Source organism: Cetorhinus maximus, chromosome 12 (assembly GCF_964194155.1).
Source record: "Cetorhinus maximus chromosome 12, sCetMax3.hap1.1, whole genome shotgun sequence".
Lineage (NCBI taxonomy): Eukaryota > Metazoa > Chordata > Chondrichthyes > Lamniformes > Cetorhinidae > Cetorhinus > Cetorhinus maximus.
The window spans coordinates 48,903,684-48,931,588 of record NC_135890.1 but is presented as its reverse complement, the minus strand read 5'-3'; the positions used below and the strand labels follow the sequence as shown (position 1 = coordinate 48,931,588).

General features: G+C 44.4%; 1 protein-coding gene across 1 annotated transcript in view; it reads right to left on the bottom strand.

The window, feature by feature from the left end:
- Positions 1–27,905, bottom strand: part of ptpro (protein tyrosine phosphatase receptor type O) — a 171,719-nt gene that overhangs the window by 54,009 nt on the left and 89,805 nt on the right. The window contains exons 8-13 of the mRNA XM_078553559.1: positions 16,223–16,343; positions 15,255–15,448; positions 12,933–13,044; positions 9,716–9,867; positions 4,399–4,519; positions 1,805–1,938 (exon numbers count right to left, since the gene is read on the bottom strand). Coding sequence (XP_078409685.1) covers positions 1,805–1,938; positions 4,399–4,519; positions 9,716–9,867; positions 12,933–13,044; positions 15,255–15,448; positions 16,223–16,343 — 834 coding nt within the window. The remainder of the gene's footprint in view (positions 1–1,804; positions 1,939–4,398; positions 4,520–9,715; positions 9,868–12,932; positions 13,045–15,254; positions 15,449–16,222; positions 16,344–27,905) is intronic.

Genomic DNA, 27,905 nt, shown 5'->3' with positions numbered 1-27,905 from the left:
CCTAATTTATCATGGAGGGATTTGAACTTAACCTCTGAGTTGATATTCCAGTCTCAGCCACTAAACTACCATCGTCAGCCGCAGTATGAGGAGCGTGAGGTCCAAGTTTATAATATTATAGCTGGGCTGCCAATGACTGCAATTTAAACACATCCCCCAAGCAGTTGTGGCTTGTGGTACCTTAGGTTTACTCATTCAACCAAACAGCCTCATTGCCCAAAGGCAAATTGCTGTTTATGCTGGTAACATTTTATTTCGTAATGTTTCCTTCATACATTGAGCTGTCTGGTTTTCAATTACAATACAGAACAAACAGATAATTATTAAATAAACATTACCTACTTGTTACCATAGCTCCTTGCAAGATGTTGCAGGCAGGCACCCTAACTGGCTATTCATAGTGGCTTAACTACGTTAGGATATTTAACAAAGAACTCTCTTTCTAGCTGCTCACCCAAAGCTGACTGTGCTGTCATCATCAATCTTGATAGCAAAACTGCAACATTGCGGAAAGTTATATAAGGATATGAAAGAAGAAGAAAGAGGTATTTACTCAACATTCTAAATAGATTACATCACAAGAAATAGCAAAGCTAAAATCCTGAAAGCTATTAGTGTTTGCCTAAAAAAAGAAACTTTTTGAAAAATCATACCAGGAAAGCACAGCGCTGCAAAATTCTTTTTTAACTCATTATTCTCCAGACTGCTGACTCCAGAACTTGGCTGTATACTCCCAGAGTGGAGAGGAAGTCAGAAAGTCTCACACAGCGCCATAACTGCTTGAGAGCAGTACTGACAGAAGTCAAACAACTCATCCACCCATTCCCTATGTTTCAGCTGGAGAGAGGCTAGAAACCAATGGAAGGGCAGAATGGGTTTGTATCTTGGTGGGGCAAAAATTATGCTCATGATGCCTCGCACTTTCAGATTTCTGAGATTTGAGTTCCCAGCAAAGGATCCCGATGACTTGTGAGGCTTCAGCAGATTTGAGGCGATATTGCAGTTCTAACACTCTAGCCATATATGCTGTGCTACTTCACTAATCAAAGACAAAAGATCAATGAAAACATGGTCAGTGTTTAACAGGGGATGAGACCTGTGCTCATTTCAGATTAATGTTCATGATCCTGTGGAAGACCATTCTGCTTCAGGTCTACTGAACGACAGATACTGGGTTGATCAGAAGGGACTCACTAAAAAAAACTCACTCTTCCCTGTATGGAGATTCCCATTAACAAGTGCAGTTCCATGAAACCAAGCACAAAGCAGATAAAGTTGGGGAGGTCCAAATAGAGTTTTTCAAAATTATAGAAGGTTTTGAGAGGGTAAACAATGAAAGATTGCTTTCACTGGCTGGCATATTGATGGCAATGGATCATCGACTCAGGACAACCATTAGAGCAAAAAAAGGGTAAAGTTAGAAGCAGTAGGTAGCTGAACGTCTTCGTGGCCAATAATTATATTCAACTAGATTAAGATAAGCTTTAATTTTTAGATGTTTCTTTTTTGATAACTACCTCAGAATACAGGACAATTGTCAGCTGTCTTTCTGAAGGACAACTGGGTCCATGTGCCTAACTATGTGAAGGCATCAAAATAAGTCCACAATCAGCTATGATGATATTAAACACAGGAATCCCCCTGCACTCAGGGTACAGATTAACCTTGACAGTTGACCTCGAATGCAGCTCACCTAACTGATCCCATGAATCCAGCCACATCTGCCTGCATTTAACCCTGTGACCCAAGTGGTGGAACCAGACTTTGAGCTCATGGGTATGAAAGTGAAGAGCAGCCAACCAACCTTTCCTTCATCTCTTGTTCCAACCTGTTTGCAGGTGACCTGGTAATGATCAATGACCCCTTCCTCTACCCACAGGAGCGTCACAGATGTTTGAGTCTTGTTAACAGCGAAGAGTGACTTCGGGGAAGCTGGCTCTGTGAACAAAGAGTGAGTCACAAAACAGAAATAGATTAGAGTACTCTTACACTTGCTGAAACAACAGACTTGGACAATTTGATTCTGGTATTTGTCATGAAGCTGGATAAACATTCCTTCACACCAGCTAAGCCCATCCCCCGAATTTCAGAGGTCAAATAGCAATCACCCCTCTTAAATGGCACCAGTGATGGGGGGGGAGGAATTTCTAAATGACTGTGAAGTGCTCCTTCATGGTGAAGAGGGGACAATGGTGGAGGCAAACCCAGGCTGCTCTTGTACACCTCCTATTGGCTGCTGTTTTGCAGCAGCACTGTCAAGAGTTCTGTGGCATTGCACTCATCTAACTGGAAGGTCTAACTGGGGAAAGGAGAGAAAGCAGTTTAGGGACGAATGGGTGAAAAAAAACCACTCATTATTACTGCTCTAACTTATACCAGCAATGCAGTCACAGGCATGCCCAGGACAAAAGTATCAGCCATGCATTGAGAAAAAACAAAGCACTGCACATTTTACCTTCAGAGCTGTGCATGCTACCCAGTTATTCAGGGGTGCAAACACCTTCAAACAGGTCTGAACTGAGCTCGGTGTCTTGGCTTTAATTTCAAGGCAACTCGATTCAGATTCAATGTTTACACTTATCGTGACTGCTGTCACCCCTGTCTAGCTGCACTCTCACCATACCCCTCAATCCCTTTTCTCTCCAAATATTTGGCTGATTGTTTCTTGAATCTGGTTATTCTGTCAGCTTTAATACATCTCATGGTTATCAGCATTGTAACAAATTGGCTCCTTTATTATCCTTTGAACAAAAGTGGTCCATTTAACTTTCTGTTCTTACTCCAGGTATCCTAATCTTTTTAAGCTAGTGTCTCCTGAGATTTCAACACTTCACCAAAATTAATGATTTATATCCATTTTTCCAATGTCTTTCATTTCAATTACAATTAAGGTTCCTGCTTTGGGAAAAAGAGGAAAAAGTCTAACTTCTTTAATATTTTCACGTTTAAATTTCAGATACGTAGAATCATCATTGTTTTTCTAGCCATCCATTAATCACCTATTAAAAATAACAAAGGCCCAAAAGAAGTTCCTGAGGTAAACAACTGGTAACATATTTGCATTTTTCAACTTTAAAGACCAGTTCAAAGAGGCTGACATGGCCCTCAAAAAGTTGATAACTGAGGAATAGCCTGAACATGTGAGAACAGGTAGTTACTCTGTTACATCCAACCTCCGCTGTTTCAGTTTATGAAGGCAGTCTAATCCCTCTGGACCCCGTTCACAAAGACTCTGGAGCCCACTCAACTCCTCACCATTTCACAGAGCCACTCTCATCTCCAGTTCTCCTCAATGGGATTTGCACTCTTCTCCCCCCTCCCAACCCATTAACCAAATTAAGGTGGCACTTTTCTTCCACCCCACCCCTTCAAACTGAGAGACTTGCTTCACCCCCAAGTTCATGTTAACATTTTTCTTCCTTGCAAACTAAAATGGACCCCCAAAATGCTGTTCCAAGCATCAGCCTCATTCTCTTCCCACTTCATTTGTTCTTTTCTCCTTACACTGCTTCCTCTTCCACTGCCACCTATTCTCCCTCTTCCCTTTTCACTGCAATCCATTTCCAGTCCACCCACCATATGCAAGTCCAGTGGGTAACGCAGTGGGCCAGGCCCCTAGCTGCTTGTTGCCAGGATTGTGGCCTCTGCATCCATATGTGAGAACTGTTATTTTCATACAGAGGTACCAATCCTGGCCGTCAGTTCTGGAGCTGGTGAGGACAGCAGCCAGGAAAGTGGCTCCTATCGATCAGTTCAGTACCAGACTCGGGGGAGTGGTCCCAGCTGCACTGATCTTTATTTGAGTTAACAAACAAGATTTACTGACCTGGCCCCAACATGCTGATGGTTGGTATCTATGCCTATTTTCCAATTTTCAGTGAAGTTTACTTGAAATAATTAAAGTTGGTCCAAGTCATGAGGAGTCTCTGCCAACTTTCAATCTGCAGTTTGTTTCAAGTCTGACTAATAAACTGGAATTCCTCTATATGTCAAAACCCAAACTGCTAACTCATTACCTATTGACTCACATGCCAAGGCTAATGGATAATCTTGTTTTCTTTTGAGCTCCACCCTAACTTGTGTCTAATTTATGCTCAGTTTTACTAAGCTTAACTCAGACTCGCTCATTAAATTTATCATGTATGTGCAGCATTGGTTTGATGAACTAGATCATGGGAGGCTACAAATCTTGATCCACCCAGTGTTCACATACATTCCTTATTCCAGTTACTATGTGACTTGGCTGGGTTAAGCTTTTATGGTTTTCAAACTTTTTATGCTTGTTGAATAACACATCAACACTAATGTAGTGAAACATCCCATAGGAATTAACAGAAGTATCAAAAGTCCCTGCAAGACAAATGATAGTGACTAATTAAAAGGATAAGAATTACTTACGGAGTTGAATTATTCGTGGAGCTGAGGTGTTGCTGCTTCCTTCCGTGTAGGCTACAACAGTTAGGTTGTATATGTCCCCCGGAGGCAGTTGAAGTAGTGTTGTCATTTTGCTGTGTGGCACCTGTATTATTAAACAGCAGATCCTCCTAATTACTAAGCAGGAAAGCTTTGTCTTTGAACCAGCATTTGAGCCTCATTGTAACTAAGATATCTTGTGAATGCATCAAAAGATCCTGGACACTAAAAGGAATGAAATGGTTCAGAGACCAGTAGGAGAATGATGATGCTGCAGGGATGAGTCATTTGACAGTAAGAATATGATTAAAAGAAAAACTTGATCTATTGTAAGAAGGTAGACAAATTGGAGAGGACAGGGGCATGGGAGGTAGTCAAGGTAAGTGAAATTTGTAACTTCTCAAGATTGAGCTTCAATTATCACTTTTGTTTCATATATTAAATTAGCCTCTGCAATATCTTAAATTCTTTAATTCAATTCTGCAGATTATTATTAAGCAATAACTTATACGCTGCAGACCTCTAACTTCTGCACCTTCAACCATTCCTAGCTCTTCCCATTGCCCCTCTGTTTAACCAACTTCTCTCAACACCACACTTGATTGCTCTGTTCCCAGTCATCTTCAAACGCATCACATCCCTGAGCACCTGCTCCTTTCATCCCTTTTCATCCCAGCACTTCCCAAGACAGCTTCCCCCGTACTTGTCCCCTGCTTAGTGATTTTTCTCCCCCCTATTCTCTGGCAGTGATCCCATCTTCTTCAAAGCCACCATCATCACCCACTTCTCAAAGAACGCTCCATCTCCTCTCTAGTCTCGCTAAATTCCATTGTATCTTCAACTTTACCTTTGCTTCAAAACCTTGGAATACGTGGTCCCCATTGAACTACAGACTGGTCACTCCCTGTTCAATTGCACCATGCTGGTTTCTTCCCCACTGACACCATATAGTCCACCATGGTGAAAGTTAAAAGGACCATCTTGAACCTGATCCTTTAACATTGTTAACTTTCCCTTCCTCCTCCAACATCCATCTTCTATAGCCAATCTCTAAGGCAGGGCTTCCCAAACTGTGGGTCGCGATCCCAAGTGGGATCACAAGACGAGATTTTAGGGCTGTAAGTTCCGAGGCAGCAATGGCTGCCTTGGAGCTTGGACTGAGCGCTAACAGCTGTGAGGCCTCTTTAAATCGTTGCTGGGCCTGGCCTAATGGACAGATCTTTGACGCCTGATTCCAGCTGCTGAAAAATACTGCAAAAGGTGGGTTTTTTTTAAAAGAAACCCTGCAGTTTAAACACTTCCCATCACATTCAACTTCAGTCCCCCCTGCACCCGCCCCACCACCATTCAGCAGCTGACAGTCAACCCCGGCTCAACAACTCTTGTACCCCTGAATTTTACCCCTGGGGTCACTAGAAGTCTGGGGCATTAAAATGAGGGTCACACTGGGAAAATGTTTGGGAAGCACTGCTCTAAGGCATTAAACTTTCATGGTTCCACTCATGCAGGCCACAATACAGTCATGTGTGCTTGCAGAAGATCTGATGCATCGTGAGTGCTAGACCCCATGAGAAGTGCATCTGTCCTTGCACTCTAGATAGTAGCAGCTGCTACATTTAAGCTGGCAATCCAGAGTCCTCCATTGGAGACTCTGCTGTACTCAGGAGATGTGTTCCTGGATCAGGGAATCCCAGCCATCCTGGTCAGTGTGTCTCCACATGAGTCTGATCTCTGGGTGGCTTTGATGTGCCTCCAGCTGGTCCTCACCCTCTCATGGGGTGGCACATTCTTAACCCTCTCGAGGTTCACTTCTCTCTGAATGGCCATGTTTTGCAGAGCACTACAGACCACACCAATGTAGGAAAGCCATGAAGGGGCGTCCCCTGACTGGTCAAGGCACTAGGCAGCATCTTCAGGAGGTGCCTGGTCTGTTCACTGGTGATGAGATGGCAGTGGTTGTATCTCTCCTGTGCCTCACTTGCGGGGTTTCACACAGGGGCTAGAAGCCCTGTCTTCACCAGCTAACCCTAGTTCACCAGGAGCCATCCACAGAGGCTCTGTGGTGGGATGAACAGCGTTAGCACCTGTGACTTCCTCAGGATGAGTGAATCATGACATCTGCCAGGGCTTTAATGGCCACATGGGTGCTATTGATCATGCCCTGCACCTGAAGGTAGCCAGTCATTGAAGCAAACCCCATGCCCTCTGTGCCTGTCTGGCCGCATCTGTTCTGAAGGTGACAAAGTCAGATGTCCTCATGGTGCATACACCACCTGAGATACACAGCTGTGGGTGGGCCATTGCTGGATCCCACACAGGTCAGCTGCCAATCCCTCAAACAAGCCTGAAGCTGAAGGGTTCAGGTCATTGTCAGCTTAACAACTTTTAGCATAGGGTGTTCCCTTGAACCTTCAGGCATTAGATTATCCTTGAGGAGTGTGCACAACCCAGACACCATCTGCCTAGATAGGCACAGTTGTCAGTGGCACTGTTGCTCCTCTGGTGGCAAACTCAAATCTGTGGGTATTGCCTTCTGACTCCTCCTGCCCCCCAGACCAACATCTGACTGCCTTTGTTGCTGGAGCCACTGCTCTTCCCCACTGCTCCAGCCCTGCTCCCATACCATATACAGCATCGGGTAGGACCACAGCTGCCAAATTTCCTTTGCAACTCGATGAACCAGCCATTCTCCAAGACAACACCCCACCCCCAACTTCTCAGTCAACATTCCCAATCCTGGAGCTCTGTTTGAACAATGGCGAGTCAGTAGCTGTGCACGGGCTCCTGGTTGCTGATTCTTCCTTTTATACCTACTTTTTAATGGCTGCCTCTTCAGCCAAGGGCTTCCTGTGGTGTAACCGCCTCCACTACTTAGATGAGGTGTTGACACAGGGTGGGGGCCTTTGTATCTCTGAGGAAATTGCTATCCTTCCTCAATCTACCCCTCAAATGTCTAATTAATCAACCTTAATGCTCACCCGCTGCTACCAGGTGGGAGGCTGTCCTCCCTGAGAAGCTGCCTCGGGATAAATCACATGGGGGCAGCTACACGTTGGGCACCTGGCGCAGCGCGGACTTGTCAGCTTGCCCACTCTACTCGCTCTACCTCCATGACAAAACCTATCTCACCGTTTCTCAGGTAGACTAAGTGAAAGATTTTCTCCCTCAGCGCCACTTTGAAAGTTATTGCATATTGATCAAGCTAAAAATAGAGAGTTTAGATTTTAAGGCACAGAAACAGTTCAACAGTGATTCTTTCAGAGTGCGCCTGTACTCATGTAGCAGCACATCAGACACAGATGCACAGCATCTGGAAAAGTTAAGAACTTAACATAAGAAATAGGAGCAGGAGTAGACCATATAACCCCTTGAGCCTGCTTGGCCACTCATGTAGATCATAGTTGAACTCTTGGATCATCTACACCAATTCCACTTCTCTGCCCTATCCCAATATTCCTCAATTCCTTAGTGCCCAAAAATCTATCAGTCTCAGTCTTGAATATACTCAATGACTGAGCATCCGTAGTCCTCTCGGGTAGACAATTCCAAAGCTTCATAACACTCCAAGTGAAACAAATTCTCCTTAGCACAGTTCTAAAAGGCTGACCTTTTACCCTGAGACTATGATCCCCAGCTCTAGACTCTCCAGACAGGGGAAACAGCCTCTGAGCACCTACCTGTAAAGTCATCTCAGAATTTATACATTTTCAATAAGTTTAGATCCATCCAAACTTCTGAGAACATAGGTCCATTCTATCCAATCTCTCCTCCTAGAACAGCCCTCTCATCCCAGGAATCAATCTAGTGAATGTTTGTTGCATCCCCTCTAGGGTAATATGCCCTTCCTTAGCTAAAGAGACCAACATTGTGAACAGTACTTCAGCAGAACCCTGCATAACTGCAACAAGACGTCCTAATTACTCCAAGGGGAGAATTTTCTCCCCATTGCGGGGGGTTGGGCAGGAGTGAGCGTGGGCAGGCGCGCAGCTGATCGCCGCCCGCGATCGGCTGGGAGGCGCCATTTTATGTGGGTGGGCCAATTGAGGCCCGCCCTATGTGACAAATGCCTGGAAGCGCTGAGCGCTCCCTGTGCGGGCGGTGGGGGGGGTTGCCTGAGTCAGGGAGTACGCTCTTTCACGCATACGCGCAAAAGAGCGCAGAAATCTCGCTGAGGCACTGAGCTGCCTCAGGAGATTAGTTTATATTCTGAGAATTTTAATAAAGAGAACAAAAAATTTAAGACATCTCTCCTCGTGTGAAAGTGTCACATGAGCTGGGACATATCTATGAATGTTATTAAAAATTTTTATAAAACTTTAAATACCTTCATGAAACCTTATCTCGCCCATGGATGAGGTTCCATGATAAATGTGAAGGCCAACTGGACTCTTCACCTGCGCGCCAACCTTAAGGTTGGACGGGCGGCTCAGTTTATTGTTTTAATTGATATTTAAATGGCCTTAATAGGCCTTTTACAGTTACCAACTTGAGTGCGCGCCCACCGAACTGAAAATCTGAATGACGCACGGTGATGTTGGGACGCACGCCTGACGTCACTGCGTGTCATTTTACACGTTGACAAGTGGGCCCCACTGTTGCTCGTCGACCCGAAAATTCTGGCCCAAGCCTCTCGCAAGAAAGAGTTACATTCCACTTGTCTTCCTAATTGCTTGACATACCTGCATGTTAATTTTCCATGATTCATGTACAGCACAAGTACATCCAAATGTCCCTGAATGCCAACATTTACTAGTCTCTTAACTTTTGAAAAACATTTTGCTTTTAAGAAAAACAATACTTAAAGTTATTGCTTTTAGAATTTTGTACAAAAGTTGTATTGAAAAAATATAGTCAATAAGAATACTGGAACTATGGAATGAAAAATTTCATTCAACCCAGTAAACCTGTCTTATTTGGAGATCATGCGCACTCTACCTCATTGTGGTCTTTGTTAAAGGAAACACCAGAATGCACAGCCTATACATCCTTGGCTATTTCCTTTTCCTGACATGACCTTCCACAATCCTAGTAGTTCAAGATGATTACGTTCCATTTAATATCTGACTACTTATCTGTACTTATCCATAGTCCTGTTCCTAGCTAACCCTAAGATATAAACTGAGACAGCATTCCTTCACATTATTCAAACTGTTAGTAAATCTGAAGACTGTATTAATTATCTGATCCACTACTGAACAGAAAGGAGGGATGACATCCCAATTGGCTTATCCAGGAGCTACCTAATATGATCAAATTCAACTTGCTTTAGCATCATATCAAACTCCCAAAAATGTATACTTGCACTTTTTTTAATGATTCTTCGTCCAACAGCTACAACCAGCCAGTGAGGTAGGGTCGAGTTGGATGCTCCAGTTGTAGCATCACCATAAGTCCAGCTAACAGAGAGTATGTTCTTAGAATATTCCAGCCAAGTAATCTCTGGAGCCAGTGGTGCTGTAAGAAAGACAAAGTAGAAAGAATACTTTAGAAAGGCTAATGTGAAGAGATTGAAGGATGATCATCCATGTATCTGTTACCTATAGACTTGACTATTTCACCGCTAGCTTCCTATCTTCTGCTCTTTGTAAACTTGAGGCCATCCAAATCTCTGCCCCTAGGCTCCTAATTCATGCCTAGTCTCTTTTCCCCATCACTCCTGTGTTCACTGACCTACACTTGTTACTCTGGTAAGCAACACCTTGATTTTAAAATATTGATCCTTGTTTTCAAATGACCTCCATTGGCCTTGTCCTCCTGATCTCTGTAGCCTCTTCCAGCCCTACAACCCTCTGAAATGCCTGTGCATCTCTTGTGGATCGCCAATTTTAATTGCTCTATCATTGGCCACGCCTCCAGCTGCCAAGACATTAAGCTCTAGAATTCCTTCCCTAAATCACTGCTTCTCTACCTGTCTTTCCACCTTTAAAATGCTCCTTAAAAGCCACCTCTTCGACCAAACTTTTCGTCAGCTGCCATAGTATCTCCTTACGTGTTTTGATGTCAAATTTTGATTCATGGCACTCCTGCGGAACAACTTTGGAAATTTTACTCCATTATAGGTGCTTGTTATTGTTGTACTAATCCTTTCAGTACAATGCCACATGTAATGCTGCTTAATCTAAATCAAGAAGCTCATCAAAATGGGAACTTGGTCAACACGTACATAGATCTTCATGTCCTTATTTGAGAGAAATGTAAAGCACAATGGCCTGGAGTTTGTGGTTCTAATGAAACTGTCAATGTTCACCTTCATACTTTGCATCTTTTGGCACGTGTCGTTAAACAGGGAAATCCAGAAGTTGTTTTCCATGATTTCCCCACTCATCCGTAGGGTGCACTGTTGAAGTCTGTGCAGATGGGTATCTTAGAAATCACTTGAACTGACATGAACTTCCACATTTTACACCATTAGTCCTGCTCTAAAATTCTTGAAAAAGTTACGCCTTGCTGCATGAGGTGTTCTGGGTTTCAATGGTGTACTAAGTCATAATTATTGCTGAACAACATTTCCAGCCCCATGAAATTTTATATTTGTGGAATGTAAAATTTCTCTATTATGAGAAAAAAAATTCATAGATTTTAAATTTTTATAAAATTTGTATTTCAGCTTCTACCTCCAAGCCACGTACATGTCACAATCTGTTTTTTCTCCATAAAATGATTAAACAGTGAAGGGTAACCAGTGTATTTACTTCCTGGTTTGCTGTCTGTGAGAATACTTCAACGTTATTAGCTTGCTTAGCTTCCCTGGTGGCATCACTGTTGCTGGAGGTCCCCTACAGCTGACGCTGGAATGAAATTAATATTGGGAAAGGTGAAACACTTTCGCTAGATCTTTGCGGGTAGCTTTTCTTGAGGTCAGTTCTAAGTACCCTCACCTTACCACCGACCTCAAAAGCCAGACCATTGTGCTTCAGAGGGTGACATTTACTATTGATTTGGACACAGCCTAAAATTCAGCCTCAGGTTCTCCTTCATTAACAACTTAATTTATTTAGTGCCCTACAGGGCCGGGAAACATATCTGCAAAAGGAGATTCTTCTCCGTTGTCTTCTTGACTTCTCTGCACAAAAGCAGGTCTAACCTACAGCACCGCCATCTCCACCATGGGTTGGGCAAGGAGGCAGGTCCTGAATCTGCCCCAGCTGCAAGGGGAATCAAAGCCGGTGCTGTTGGTGCCAATCTGATCCATACCAGCCATCTAGCTAACCGACCCCCAAGGAGTCCAAGTTGCTGTGACAACATACACTTTTACATAAATGTTGTAATCTGGGGCTATGGATAGTGATGGTAGAGGCTCCAATGTTCTTTCCATCACATGGCTGACCAGGAATCTCTCCCACTCTTACTGCCTGCCATTGGCATGTGTTGGAAGGATTTGCAGGTTGATACTCAACCTATTTGGCTGCATTATGAATGCACCTTCCTTGGCCATCAAGTCCTGGAGTGAGACTTGAACCTGGAGCTTCTGTCTCAGAGCAGACACACTACCCACTGTGTCACAAGGTCTCCCTTAAAAGGAGATTAAGTGAAGATAATGGACCGGACGATCCCAGCCGTGGGCGGGGTCGGACAATCCCGCCCATGGTATATTGAGGGATATATAACCTTAATCAAGGTATAGGCTAATCAAAGACTTGGCAGAAAAGCATTATGTGTTATGGCAGCTCTTAATGGGTGAAAATTGATTCCATAACATCCTAGCTAAAACCGTAAAGTCTAGTACAAACAAGGAAGAATATTACATCAGTTCCATTACACACGGTCATCACCTACTCTTCCTTTGTGGCAGCTGCCACCAAAAACAGATGAACTGGTCACTCATACATTTGCTGTTTGTGGGTTCTTGCTGTGCACAAATTGACTGCCATATTTGTTAAGAAGAAAGCTGCCTGTCCTTCAGAGGTAATCAATTGTATTTGAAGTGCTTTGAGATGTTCCAAGGGTATGAAAGATAATAGATAAACATGAGTTATTTAAACTGTATTGCCAAAGAAGCGCTCAGGTAGATCAAAATTGAAGTTACAAAACACTATGTAACTTGTGGGGAAATGTAAAAGTAATCCAGATATAAAATTAAAAACATGTCCGTCCTAAAACACAGGAGTATTTTCTACTTTGTGTCCAATGGATGTGCAGAAAGACAAATTAAAGGGATGAGTTTGTGTACAACGGCCTTGCATATCCCTGCTCCAATTCAAGAAGCTGCAAAGTTTCCTTCTAGAAGGACAAGGGCAGCAGATAGATGGGAACACCACCAACTGGAAGTTCCCTCCAAACCACTCACCATCCTGACTTGGAAATATATCGCTGTTCCTTCACTGTCGCTGGGTCAAAATCTGGGAACTCTCTCCCTAACAGCACTGTGGGTGTACCTACACCATCTGAACTGCAGCGGTTCAAGAATACAGCTCACCACCACCTCCTCAAGGGCAATTAGGGATAGGCAATAAATGCTGGTCGATCCAGCAAAGCCCACATCCCATCAACAAATTTTTAAAAAAGCACACTGAGCTCACCTGTTATATAGCTCGTCAAAGATCTGTCACAGCAACTGTTTTCAGGCTCTCCCCAGGACACCATAGTAACACGGAACTCATAGCGTGAGGCTGGTCGCAGGTCAGTAACAGTCTGACAATGAAACACAGCAATAAATTTCACTGAGAATTAAGAGATAACAGCAAACATCACAGCAAAAAGACTTCTTTAAAATTCATCATTTTGCATGACAGGGTGAAAATGTAACCGAATGTAGAATATACTCCATTTAAAAGGAATGTAAACATGTGATTATTCTGCAGGGAGTTTTACAATGATACTGCATGCAATTGGATATCAAGGTATCACTGGAGATGCTTTGTAGAAAGAAAAATTGAACGATTATGTTTTAAACATGGAGTGAATTCGTAAGCTAGCATTCTAAAACCCTGCTGCAAGACATTTGGACTCTAGATGAAATGCACTTTATCTCTCCTTGATCCTTTGGCTGTTCCTTTTTTAGCTCACAGTCTTGGGCCCAATGATTGGACTGATTCCCCTGTTTATTAGGCATGGAAATGTATGTCCCACACCCTCTATTGTTTATACATACACACACATAGCCCTCCCTCCTCTTTACTCTAATCTGGCCATTTCATGGGTGCAGAGCAGGAGATTAGATTGTAGCTGAAGTGTCAATATTGACATCTGGCTTTATAAAAGGGATGGATTTCGTTGCGATGGAATGCGTGACTCTGGCTACCACCCAGCTCTTAACGTGATCCATTTCTTCTTTATTTTCTTGCTCTAAAGTAAGGTATGGAAGATGTTGGCTATGACTGCTGCAAGATGTAAGATAGGACCCAGGATACTTGGCCATCAATTCTCTGTCTTCGGTGTGGAGAACGACGCAGCTATGAATGGCTGAATCTGGAAACTTATTCTTGGTGACCAGGCCATGGAACGGTGTTTTGATTAAAAATACTCTTTAAATAAAGAGGAATTGTACATCATCACTCTGCTTTTGTTGAAACAGTAAGCAATTTATCGCATTACATTAACATGTTGCTCTGATAAAAATGAAATATTTTTGCCCGAGATTTAGCTTGGTTTTGTACCTTTACTTCTGTCATGGTATACAAGAGGTTAAAGGTTAGCTGCACTCAAAGATGGCATAAAATATGCCATTGCTTATTTTAACATCAATGTTATATACTTTAATCATGGGATGAGGGAGAGTGGAGAAGATTTTGACCTGCCCAATTCTGCTTTTAAAACAGGCAGGTTGGTGGCAGCTGTTTCTAGGAGGTGAGCTGTCAATTTAAATATTATATTAAGAATGAGTGCTGAGTTTTTATGGACCATTTTAAATCTAAACCTGGACAGCTGAATTTCGTGGGGCTCAGGAAACCTGAAAGCTAAAGGAGGCTCTGTCAGATCCAGGAGGAAAGTGCCTTTCCACTTGCTGCTGGCCCCCGAACCTCTCCCTGGGGGAATCAGACTCCCCACCCCTCTCCCACACTGGATTGGGGCTTGGGCTTAACTGCCTGTGCAGTCCCTTCTCAGTGTTCTCTGCTTGACTGGAAGCCACACCTGTCAATCAGGCTGACATCCAAGCAGAGACCCTGTGAGCATCATCTCATCACACACATGTTGTGGAGTTAGAACTCCACAGTGTGCGGGGAAAGCCCTATCTTCTGGATTCCCTGTGTGCCTAAACCCCTCCTCCACCTCCCCACCTGCTCCTGGCAAGTCAAAAAGTTAAGATTCCCGCCTTAATCTCGTCAAGTGTCCAAGGGAGGGAGAGGGGTGGTGGAAAATCATCGAATTCAAATACAAAAATCTTTTGAGATTTTTATTTAAAAAATGGACAATTTAAATTTGTTTGTTCCTGGTCATTTGGTGGGAAAATATTTCTCAGTTTATCTGCAGTTCTAGCATGAAAGTCATGCCAGATGGCTCCTGTGGAGGGCGAGTGAAGGAAAGGGGCCATAAAATCCTGGATTAAGTGAAAGTCAAGTGTACGATTGATTCTGTCATTGTCCAAATACAAGAGGCAGTAATTAAGGGTAACTGATGAAACCAGCAAGCTCAATGAAAGGGAAGAGCGATCTCTATTCACCCCCTAGTAATGCTACTAATTTATCTGAGCACTTGGGAAAGTCAGTGCACTCTGGGGAACATAAGGAGCGAAGAGAAGAATGTACCCTCTATGTGGTGATCTGACAGAGTGAATCAATGGGATGAAAAACAAAGGGTGGGCTATCTGCTCAATCACTTCACCATCCAAGCGATGAGGGTGAAAATCTATCGTGATGAATCCAAGACCCCCAAAATGTAATCATTATGGTGAAGTGAATTACCATTGAGGTTGTTAAGGCAATTGTGAATGGAATATCTTGAATAGTTTTCCATTTTGAGTTTTGGTTCACTGGATCATGATGGTACATTTCCACAACATACTTTTTAAACACCACAGAGTAAGGTCTGCTCCAGCTCAACACTACAGCTGTGGGGCCCAAAGGGTATAATATCAGGTTCTTCACTCCTGATGGGTCTGAGGAAGGAAAAATAGGTTTTAAATTAGGAGTCTGTCCACCATTAAGGAGACTTTTATGAGAAGTAATATTAACCTCTGTTCCATAATTAATAGCCAGAGTGTAACTGAGTTGGATAAAATAAATGAACCCTGGAAACACACAACTTCAGCATCTGAATAGGGGTTTGCTGGACTAAAGATGGAGCCAATAAACTGTACCATGAATTCTCTAATTTAATGTTCCCTTCAAGCAGGCCACGTTTGTAGCATAGGACACAAAAAAGGCCTTGGATGTGGAGATCTTCAGCTATAGGACCCTCCTACACATTGGTTCAAGATGCAATACCCTTCTGGGTCCCTGGCATTTAGGAGATGAGGAACTGAGCAGAACACGGCATTCTTTATTGTTCTGTTTACTAGATTACTGTACATCAGTGACCATACTTCAAAAATACTTCATTGGCTGTGATACACTTCAGGGTATCCTGAGGTCACGAAAGATGCTACATGGAAGGAAGATGGGGATATAGCTAGGATTCCCACTGAAACATGTTGCAACATGATTCCTTGTTATTAATGTTGGGCTATATTAGCACAAGATTTCACATTTGAAACTCTTCCCCTTGCAGTTTGTAGTTCAATATTAAATAAAACTTTATTCATTAAAAAGAGTAAAAAGGGCGTTAAATCTGATGATTAGTGTTTGCATCCAAATGGCTTTTAGAAGTACTTTTATTCATGTTGAGCTTGAGAGATTTTTGGAGGCGTGTTTACGGATTCTTGAATACTTACTCAAACCAAATGTAAGTGGGAGAGAAGGAGGACCGACAGCAGGCCCATTTTTCAAGTAGACCACAACCTGGTAATATGCTCCAGGCATTAGGTTTTCAATGATGTTACTGCTCAGATTTACCTAATAAAGTAAAGAAATGAATGTAAGTAATGTCTATTTTTCTATTTTGAAATATATAGAAACCCATCTGCTAATTCGCTACCTCCTAACACCTCCAAAATGATTACAGTTGAGTCACTGCTCAGATATCGCACATCATTCCTTTTCATCCTTCACAGTCAGATTTGGTCTATTTATTTATGCAGATCGATTCCTTTAAAGCATGTTAATACTTAATCTAATATATATATAAATATATATATACACACAAGTCTGCACTAGAAATCTCATTGTTGGTTCCCCTTATGTATTGTAAACTGCATTATTAATATTCCAGCCTGGTGCCATTTGTCATTAACACTAGAGTTCAAAGAACCTCTCTTCATCATTCAAAGTACACAACTCTATTTTCAAACAAGATTTTTTTAAAAAAATGATTTTTGGCAAATGTCTGGACATTATAAATTAGAATTATAAGAAACACAACTGAAACAATGAACATTGCTTTGCACATAATATCTCAAGGCTAAACTAATAAAATTATGTCAGTACTGAAATGATATACAGCCATTAGTAATTAGTGAAAGGACCTCTCATTTTAACAGTCAGTGAACCAGTGAATAGATTCAGGTCTAATGCAGAGATCAATTATTTGATCCGGCTGGGATTACTGGGAGAAAAGCTGGTACGTGCATTCAGTAGTAACACTAGATCTATTTATTAGATGGCTGATGGGTTATTTTACAAGGTAAGGAACAAGCTTATTTGTGATGCAGAACATTAATGTGACTGCAAAAATGCACTTTCTAAAACAGTAGCTAGTAAGTAATGTCTATGTGGTCTACATGTGGCCGTTCTGCTTAAACCACTATTTGGGAGCAAAGCAATTAATGAAGCAATCATCATTTCTGTCAAATATTCATTCATTATTTAATACACAGTGCCAAGTTTAATCATCTAGTTCAAACAAGAAGAATCTGCACTCATAGGTAGTAACTGCTCCGGCATATACCTATTGGTCAACAGGACATTTTTAAAGGTATAATTTTGAGCATGCAGGAGAAATGCATTTCCAAAACCAACAAGCTCAGTTGAAACAAATATGACAAATAAATGGAAACAGTCAACAAATGTAAAGCAAGATCAAAAGGAAACTGTGTTTACACAAACCCTTCAAAGAGAAAGGAGAAGGAAGCCTCTGGGATGAATAAAAATATTCCAGAAACACATTAAAAGATGATCAGAGAGGCAAAGAAAGAATAAAAGCACTGCAGTTGAGGCTAAGCATAGAATGGTAACAGCACAGAAGGAAGCCATGGCCTTCTTGTGTCTGAGTTGGCATTCTGTAAGAGCATGTCAGCTAGTCCCAGTTAGTCAAGGTCAAAGATTGATGTGGGAGAAATAGGTTTCAATTCATGGTGCATTAGCACTAGTACTGAGGAAAGAGAGAGCTGTACCACAGGGATGGCCTTCATTTGAACTGCGCCAGGACCAGGATTCTGGCGAATCATATATCTAGGGTGGTAAAGAGGGTTTTAAGATAAATAGTGAGGTGGAGGGTTCATGTGAGGGGAGATTTAGAAAGTTAATGAGAAAGGTCAAGGCAATAGCGCAGGGTAGCGATACGGGTAGTGATAACCGGAGTGCGGTAAGAAAGGACAGAGTGTACAATCATTAAGATTTTACCAGCAAATAGGATCATAGTAGGGAAAATGATAGAATTAAAGGCTCTTTATCTGAATGTACACAGCATTCATAATAAGATGGATAAATTGATAGCACAAATAAAAATAAATGGGCATGATATGATAGCCATTACAGAGACCTGGGGCAGAATTTTCTGCCTGTCAGGCCCGACCCAATCTCCGGCAGGCAGGGAGCCGATCCCCTCCGAAAGAGTGCACATCTCCCTGAGACTAAGTGCTGCCTCAGGGAGATTGCTGACAGCTGTATAAACATTAAAAATAGAGAAAAAAAAATCCTTAACATGTCCCCCTCATGTGACAATGTCACACGAGATGGGACATGGTAATAAATTTCACTAAAACTTTATTCACTTTTTAAATCCCTACATGAAACCTCATCCCGCTGGTGGATGAGGTTTCATGTTTTTTCTATTTGCTGCCGGGGCTCCTGGCCTGCCCACCAACTTTAAGGTTGGATGGGCAGGTCCTTTAATTGTTTTAATGATCCTGTCAATGGCCTCAATTGGCCATTGACAGGTTGGTGGGCGCACAGCTGATTTGGCTGTGCCCCCGCCTTCCAGAAAATTTAAATGGGGCGGTATGATGTCGGGGGTTCCCCCCCCGAAATCACTGTGCGTTATTTTACGCGTCGGCGAACGGGCCCCGCCCCCTGTTCGCCAATGGCAAAATTCAGCCCCTGGTTGCAAAGTGACCATGGCAGAGAACTGAAAATTCAAGGGTATCTGACATTTCAGAAAGATGGGAAGAAAGGAAAAAGGAGGTGGGGAGGCTTTGGTAATGAAGGGTGATATCAGTACAATAGTGAGAAATGATCTCGGCTTAAAAGATCAAGATATAGGGTGGAATTTTCCATTTATGAGACTAAGTGCAGCGGTGGGTGGTTTTGGCAGCACCCACCCTGCTGCTTGGAATGGCGGGAACTCATGCCTGGTTCGTGTTTGGAAGCTCATTAGTTATGCACAGGTGGGTATGAGACCGATTCACCTGGCTGACGGGGAGCTGCTCACTTTCAGCTGGCGGGGTTGAAGGTCTGGGTGCCATATTTAAAGGCCAGTTGAGCACACACATCTCATTCTCTCCAGCCCACCTGTCTCCAGGAGGCTGTTACAGATATGTCTTCCATGTATAAGAAGAGGGCTGTGAGCCGCAAGAAGGCTGCAGCACCCTGATTTACCCACCAGGCCCTTGAGGCCTTGATCAAAGGAGTGTGGGTGCACAGGCATGTCCTGTATCCCAGGGATGGATCCAGGAAGCAGACCAACCTCACCTCTCTAGCTTGGGAGGCCTTCGCACAGGAGGTCAGCATGCTGGCAATTGGACCCGGAATGCCATCCAGTGCAGGAAGAGGATGAATGATCTCATCCGCTCCGGCAGGGTAAGTCATCCCTCAACTCCCTCCAATATCAAACTCTCATCATGGCTTCATACACTCAAATGGTTACTCTCTTCAGTGATCTCATGCAACCACTAACACATATGATCATTCATTCTCTCATGGAAACTTTCAAATCACCACCATCCCATCTATCTTGTTGCCCGCACTCCATCCTCAGCCCCTTCTGGGGAGGGCTCACCACACACAGGGGAACATGCATCTCACCCAACCTCTGCTCCATCCCTTCTCATCACATGCCTTACTTTTGTCTTCACACAGGCTAAGCTGGGACACAACAGAAGGGAAAGAGTGCAGGCCGGGGGAGGGACGGCCGACATCATTGCCTTCAGTGAGTTGAAGGAGGCTGCAGCTGAGCTGGCTGGGGAGGACAAGGATTGCTCCTGTGGGGAAGGGGAGATCAGCCTCTCCCAACAACCTAGTATGGATCACAGCTTCATCACCTCATCAAATCCTGACATTCACAGTGAGTCACATGATGCCGTCTTATATAGCTCATGCCCATCAACTGAAACCCTATTCTCTATTTTCAAGGTAGCAGCTGATCGAGGCCCACAAGGCAGCCCAGCTTAAGTCCGAGCCCCCTGACCACATCCGAAGAGGAAATTCTGGAAGAACTGTCAGTGCGCTCACCTGCACCCTCCACCAGCTCAGAAACACACACATTGAGCTTGGGCTCAGTTTCTGGGGAACACCTCACTGACACGTCCCCACAGCAGTCAGAGGCAGGGGCAGCCCAGGTCTCCAGCAGTCAGAGGGCTGCTGGAGACCAGCCACCCGCTCAGCCCGAGTCAGATGATGAGCCTCTGGAAGCGGCCGCCAACTCAACGCTGGAGATGCAATGACAGGCAGCAAAACATCAGGCAGAGATTTAACAGTCACTCAGCAGACTACAGCAAACAACGGAGGAGTTCATCCGCGTCCTGTCTGATATTGCGGCTCTGACATGCTAATGCCTCAAGGTCACCAAGGGAAGGCTAGAGACCACCATGGAGACCTTGGTCCAGCAGGTCTTGCTGGATTTGCACTCAGCCCCACACTCCATGACCACATACCCTGGTGGGCACCATCAAGATGTAGGTGGCATGACGATGAGGCACCTTGACCTGCCTCCAGGTGCACCATCTCCTGCAGGAGTCAGTGTGGGGTCCTCGGGCACCCACAGGGACCATGAGCGTCAGCCGGACACCCCGGGGGCCTCCTCTCAGGACACTCCAAGGGTGTGCAGCTGCTCAGAGTCCCCTCTGCCTGTGACCCCATCCACTCCAGCTTCTCAGGCTGCCAAGGGCGCTTCTGCCCCTGAGCAAGAGACCCTAATCAGGCTGGGGCCCTCCAGGCCTTGGACCACCAAAAGATGTCCGCCAAGGTCATCACAGACATCAGGATGAAGCAGCTAACATGCTGCCTCTACCTCTGCTGCAGATGCTGGGGCTGCACCCAGGCATAGGTTAGGAAAGTTAAGAAATTTTGATGTCACTTTTGGTTCATGGGTGTGTTATAAGTGCAAAGAAATGGCACTTTTGTGAAGACATTTGATATTTATGTGAATGTTTTGGTCAAACGAAGGCGTTGTGATCTTGTGCACTGGGATCCTCTTATCACAAGGTTTAACTTTCTTCCCAGTCTGACAGTGTCTCACTGTAAGATTCACATTCCTGTGATGTCAACCTCAGTTGAATTAGTCTCGCACCCTTGTGTGATGTCAGGGAGATGTGTTTAAATCCTTATTGGAAGTGTGTGATGTAAGCGTTTCTAACCCTTCTTCCTCACGGAACACCGTTGAGTGAGAGCAGCTCATCAGCATCGATAATCTAGCAGCATTTGTGTCTCTTCAGTGGTAGTGGCAGAAGACAAGACATGCACGGGAGGAGGAGATCCCTAGGCATGTCCCCATCGCAGTGGCATCATTGGATAGCGGAGAAAGCTTCAAGTCTTCTCTTGCATTGCTCTTGTTCCTCAGTGCACTCTCAGTTCACAGGGCACCGCGGGTCAATGCAAAGATCATGGCCTGGTTATTCATGAGGCCAGAACCTGCAAGTGTGAATGCAGGACTTGTTCGCACTGCGAGTAGGTGGACATCCCCTGAGATGAAAAGGAATGGCATTGAGGGCTTGGAGATATGTGTCCATATTCCCTCCCTTAACTTTACTCTTCATGGGTCTTGTCGGTAATTCAAGTATCATGGACACGTCTCCCATGTCTTCCTTCCTCCATGGCGTGATCATGCTCATACTGACCCTAAGCAGCCTCCTGAGGTTCCTGGGCCTCCGGATATTCCAATGAGCTCTCATTCTCCACCATTTCACCCTCTGTGGCAAGGAATCGCCTCTTTGCATTGCCAGATTGTGAAGGGCGCAGTACACTGCGATGATATGGGAAACCCTATTGGGAGTGTATTGTAGTGAGCCACCTGAGCGGTTCAAGCATCTGAAGCATATCTTCATAAGCCCTGGAGTCTGCTCTATAAGGGAGCGTGTGAAGCTGTGAGCAGCATTGTACCTCTCCTTGGAATGACTCTGAGGGCGATGCACCAGTGTCATCAGCCAGTGTTTCAGGGGGTAACCCGTTTCCCAAGCAGCCATCCCTGCAAACATAAAGGCCCCTCAAAACTCTCAGGCACCTGGGAGTGACTCAGGGTGTAGAAGTCATGACAACTTCCAGGGTACTGTGCACAAACGTGCAGTATGTGCTCCCGATGATCACACACCAGTTGTACATTGATGGAATGATAGTCCTTGCAGCTTATAAACCTTAGGGCCTGCTGCCATGGAGCCCGTATAGCCACATCGGTGCAGTCCATTGCACCCTGCTCTCTTGGTAAGCCTGAGATGGCGGCGAAGCCAGTGAATCTCGCAGCCTGGCTATCTTCGTCCACTGCAAACCTGACATAATGGTGGGCTTTCCTGTAAAGGGCATCTGTGACCTCCTTTATGAATCAATGTTTTGCGAACTGAAAGATGCAACACAAGTCCCCTGTTGATTCCTGGAAAGAACCAGAGACAAAGAAATTTAGCCACTGGCAGGGGATACCCTCCAACTCAACGTGGTGTCAGGTCCTCATGAAGAATGTGGCATATGCGATGTACCAGAGCTCGGGACAAGTACAGATGTGCCCTGCATTGTCTCCCACTCATTTGTAAATAGGAGATTCTTCCACAATATACCCTAGGTCTGGCGAGTCGCCCCCGTTGTCTGAGTCCTCTCCTCCTGACCTTCCTGTTCAGCAAAGCTCAGAGGATGATACGTAAGGCAACCGTAGAGGTCCATAGCTTTTCCTGCCCGACTTTCATGGTGGCTGATGCCACCTTGTCTCTGAGACGCTAACACACACATTGAGGTGACCAAGATGGAGTCCCAGGTATGTAACATGTGGAGCCCATGTGGACGATAAGATGTAAATATGGTGAGTGACCCAACCTAGCTTTGTACTGCAATCTCTGGTGTTGCATAGTAATGACCAATCAGTTGCTCATGGTTAATGAGTGGATGCCCTTTGGTTTGTTATGAATGCCAATTCCGGTGAACACATGACAGGCCTTCATCGATGGAATGCCATATATGATGCCGCTGTGCCTCCTTCACTATTGCCTGCATTCCTATGAGTTACTCTTGAGATGCAGCGACTGTGATATGAAGCCATTGAGTTCTGACTAACGCATTAACAGCTCTAATGAAGCCATTGACTTTCAGTGGCTTTCTTCCCAAGGAGGTCTTCCTCCTTTCTCACTTAGCAGACTCATGTTCACTCTTGCGGCACCAACAAGTTAGAGGGTGCTCCCAGAAAGAGCCCCTTAGCCCAGCAGTGCACTCCCCCCACACTGACTCAGATGACTCCCGAACTGATTTGCTGGTACTTTCGATTTAACACAGCACCATTACTGTGGTACAGCAAGATGGTGGTTCTCCACAATTACTTCCAAATGCAATTCGACACTCCCTCTCTCACTGTCTGTCTGCCTGGTATATACCTGCAACCTCACAATGTGAAAGTAGAGCTCCCTCCTCTTGTTGTCCAACCTCCCCCAATAATACTGGATCCAATTGTTGTGGTGGACATTCCTACCCTCCCCTCCGAACCTGTCACTTCTGACGTGCCTATGCCCCAATGTGGACCTCTACCCACCCCATCTAGAGGCTGTGTGCACGGTCTGAGGTGGCCCCCGTAGGGAGAGCTTCACACACTACCCCGCAACCCCCCACCGCCCTTTATTATGTGTTTCCAATCTACAGGCTGCAGATGCCTCCAGTTCCCATCACCATTCCACCTGTAGCCCAGTACAGAGACCAGCCAAGCCTAAGGACAGCGACTGTGGGACAGCTCCGCACACCAAGCTGTACTTTATTCCTCTGGAGCACAAAGTCCTTGCTGCTCCCAGCAGCTGGAGTACACTGTGCTCCCAATGATTCCTCCTGCTGCCTGCTAGCTGTACGCCTGGATTGTCTCCTATCCCTGACTTCTGGTTATGAAGTCCATGTAGCCCCTGGACTGCCAGTACTCTAGGGCTTCTTTCCATATCGCCACAGGAGTGTCTGCACTCTGTGACTCCTGACTGCAAGCCCCAGATCAAGGACTTGGACTTTCACAGAGGTCCCCATTGCCCTGATGGCTGAGGACTATAGTGACCCCTCCCAAACCACCCCTCACCTTCTGAGTCTCCTTGCGACCCATCCCTCTGTGCCACACTAACAACCCCGCCCCCTTCCTATTCCACTGTCTATGTGCATGCCCTTCCAGTCAAACATGTGTTATCGGTTTGACCCCCTTGAATGTCAGCATTTCATGTTTCCTTGTCGGGCTCCAGATTTCCACCCCTCAGTCTATCCCCATTGTTCCTCATCCTCCTCCACCTCCTTGCCCCTCTGCCTTACATTGTGCTGACTTTGTCCCCTCACAGCCCTTGTACAGCCTTCCTTCCCAATGCCCTCCTTGCATTTGCCCTCCCCCCCAACCTGCCCCACAGCCCTTGCACAGCCTTCCTTCCCCATTGCCCCCTTTGTGATCGTCATCCCCACCTAGCCCTCACGCTCCACCCCCAGTCGAAATGCTTATTTCCGAAAGTGGAGGTCTGCATGAGTACCACAGCACAGTGGTGTCCTTCTGGACATGTAGGCAAAGAGCAGGAGCAGACCAACCCTACAGCCTCAGCAGTGGAGTGTTCTTTACAACAAGACTTCCGCAGCACTATGGCAGGTAGGTTATGTATGTTGCACTCACCTTGAAGTCACGAGTGAACTGAAGTCCAACATGTGCACGGCACTCCTTTTCAAACAGGTTTCAGGCTGACACAATTTCCCACTGGCATGACACAAGACTGGAAGGCATCACAAGATTCCGACGAGCAGCTCTTTTAATGAGCATTCATGAGATGGTAATAAATGCAAGTACCGTTTATGCCACTCGGCAGCATGATAACTGACCTGCCATTGGCAGAATCACAAACTACTTTTACGCCAGCGGGTTTCCGACTTTTTGACTGCCACTGGATTCTCTGCTCCCGCCCACCATGAAACCCGTGGCGGGAAGGATGAGAAAATTCGCCATAGAATCAGATTGGGTGGAAATAAATTGCAAAGGAATAAAGTCACTGGTGGGAGTAGTTTATAGGCCCCCTATCAGTAGCAACACTGTAGGACAGAGTATACATCAAGAAATAATAGGGCTTGGAACTGCAATAATTGTGGGCAATTTTAATCTTCATATAAATTTAACTAAACAAAGCAAGCCTTGAAAATGAGTTCATAGAGCGTATTCGGGACAAACATCTGTGGCTAATTGAGGATGGTATCAAATTGAAAGAAATGGTGTATAAGGCTGTGAAGATTAATGACAGGCCAGAGGGTTGGGAAAAAATTAGAAACCAGTAAAGGATGGCTTAAAAAAAGGGAGAAATTAGAATGAGAGTAAACTCGCAAGGAATATAAAAACAGGCAGTAAGAGCTTCTACAAGTGCAAATAAAAAGTAAAAGAGTAGCTAAAGTAAATGTTGTTCCCTTAGAGGATGAGGCTGGTGAATTAATAATGGGAAACAAGGAAATGGCAGAGGCTTTGAACAAGTATTTTGTATCTGTCTTCATGGTAAAAGATACAAAAATCATCCTAAGAATAGTGGAAAAACAGGGGGAAAACGGGAGGGAGGAGCTTAAAACAATCACTATCGTTAGAGGAAAAATACTATGTAAACTAATGGCATTAAGGGCCAATAAGCCTGCATCCTAGGGTATTAAAAGAAGTGGCTGCAAAGTTGGTCGTAATCAAAATTGGTTGTAACCTTCCAAAATTCCTTTGATTCTGGAAAGGTCCCAGGGAATTGAAAAACCACAAATGTAACACCTCTATTCAAGAAAGGAGGGACATAGAAAGCAGGAATCTATAGGCCAGTTAGCCTAACATCTGGCAGGAAGAATAGAAAAGCAGAATATTATTTAAATGGAGAAAGCAGAATGCTGTGGTACAGAGGGATCTGTGTGTCCTCACACATGAATCACAAAGTTAGCATGCAGGTGCAGCAAGTAATTTAGAAGGCAAATGGAGTGTTACATTTTATTGCAAGGAGGATGGAGTATAAAAGTAAGGAAGTCTTGCTACAACTGTACAGGACATTAGTGAGACCTCACCTAGAGTACTGCATACAGTTTTGGTCTCCTTACTTAAGGAGGGATATACTTACATTGGAAGCAGTTTAGAAAAGGTTCACTAGGTTGATATTTGGGATGAAAGGGTTTGTTTTATGAGAAAGGGTTGATCAGGTTGGGCCAATACTCATTGGAGTTTAGAAGAATGAGTGGTGATCTTATTGAAACATACAATTCTGAGGGGGCTTGACAGAATAGATGCTGAAAGGATGTTTCCCTTCATGGGAGAATTTAGAACTAGGGGGCACAATTTCAAAATAAGGGGTCTCCCATTTAAGACGTAGATGAGGAGGAATTTCTTCTCAGAGGGTTAGTAGTCTTTGGAGTTCTCTTCCACAAAGGGCAGTGGAGGTTGGGTCATTGAATATATTCAAGACTGAGTTAGATAGATCTTTGATTAACAAGGGTCATGGGGAGCAGGCAGGAATGTGGAGTTAAAGCCACAGTCAGATCATGACAGAGAAGGTTTGAGGGGCTGAATGGCCAACTCCTCCTCCTGTTTCTTATGCTCTTATGGTTTTATATTCAGTTCCCTGCCTTTTCCCAGTAGTCCTGCAATTTTCTTCTCTTCAGATAATTATCCAATTCCCTTTTGAATGCTTTTATTGAATCTATCTCCAACAAATGCTCAGGTAGTGCACTGCAGATCCTAACCGCTCACTGTATAATCACTGCAGATCCTAACCACTCGCTGTGTAATCACTGCAGATCCTAACCACTCAATGTGCAAAAAAGGTTTTCCTCATTTGACCTCTGGTTCTTTTGCCAATCACCTTAAATCATTGCCCTCTGGTTTTTGACCCTTCTGCCAATGGGAACAGTTTCTCCCTGTCTAGTCTCTCCAAACCATTCATGATTTTGTATACCTCTGTCAGATCTCCTCTCAACCTTCTCTTCTCTAAAGAGAACAGCTCCAGCTTCACCAATTTATCCATGTAACTGCTGTCATCCCCGGAACCATTCTTGTTAATTTTTTCTGCACTCTCTACAATGCCTACACATCCTCCCTAAAGTGTGGTGTACAGAATTATACACAATACACCAGTTAAGACCAAACCAGTGTCTTATGAAGGCTCACCACAGTTTCCTTGCTTTTATACTATACTCCATAAAGCCCAGAATCCTCTATGCCATATTAATCACTTTCTTAACCTGCTCTGCTATTCAAAGCTTTGTGCATATTTACCCCCAGTCCCTCTGCACCTCTTTAGGTATTGTATTCTTTATTTTATATTACCTTTCCTAGTTCTTCCTAGTCACTTCACACTTCCCAGCTTTGAATTTCTTCTGCCATGTGTTCACCCATTCCACCAGCCTCTCTATGTCCTCTTGAAGTCTAACACTTTCTTCCTCTGTTCACCCTCCTTGCAAGTTTTCTGTCATCTACAAGTCTTGAAATTATGGCCTGCACAGCAATGTCTAGGTTATTAAAATAGACAAAGAAAGGCAGTGGGCCTAATACCAGCTCCTGGGGAACTCTGCCACCTTTCTCCAGTGCAAAAAACAACCATCGAGCACTATTCTCTGCTGTTTGCTATCACTCAGCCAATCTTATACCCATGCTGCCACTGGCCCTTTTATTCCATGGGCTTCTGCTTTGCTGGCAAGCCTGTTGTGTGGCACTTTATCAAATGCCTTTTGGAAGTCCATGTATACCACACTACCCTTATCGACCCTCTCTGTTACTGCATCAAAGATTCAATCAAATTGATTAATCATGATTTGTCCCTAACAAATCCTTGCTGGCTTCCTTAATTAATATACCTTTGTCTAAATGGCTGTTAATTTTGGCCTGGATTATTGTTTCTAAAAGCTTTCCCACCACTGATGCTAAGCCTGGCATTTAGTTGT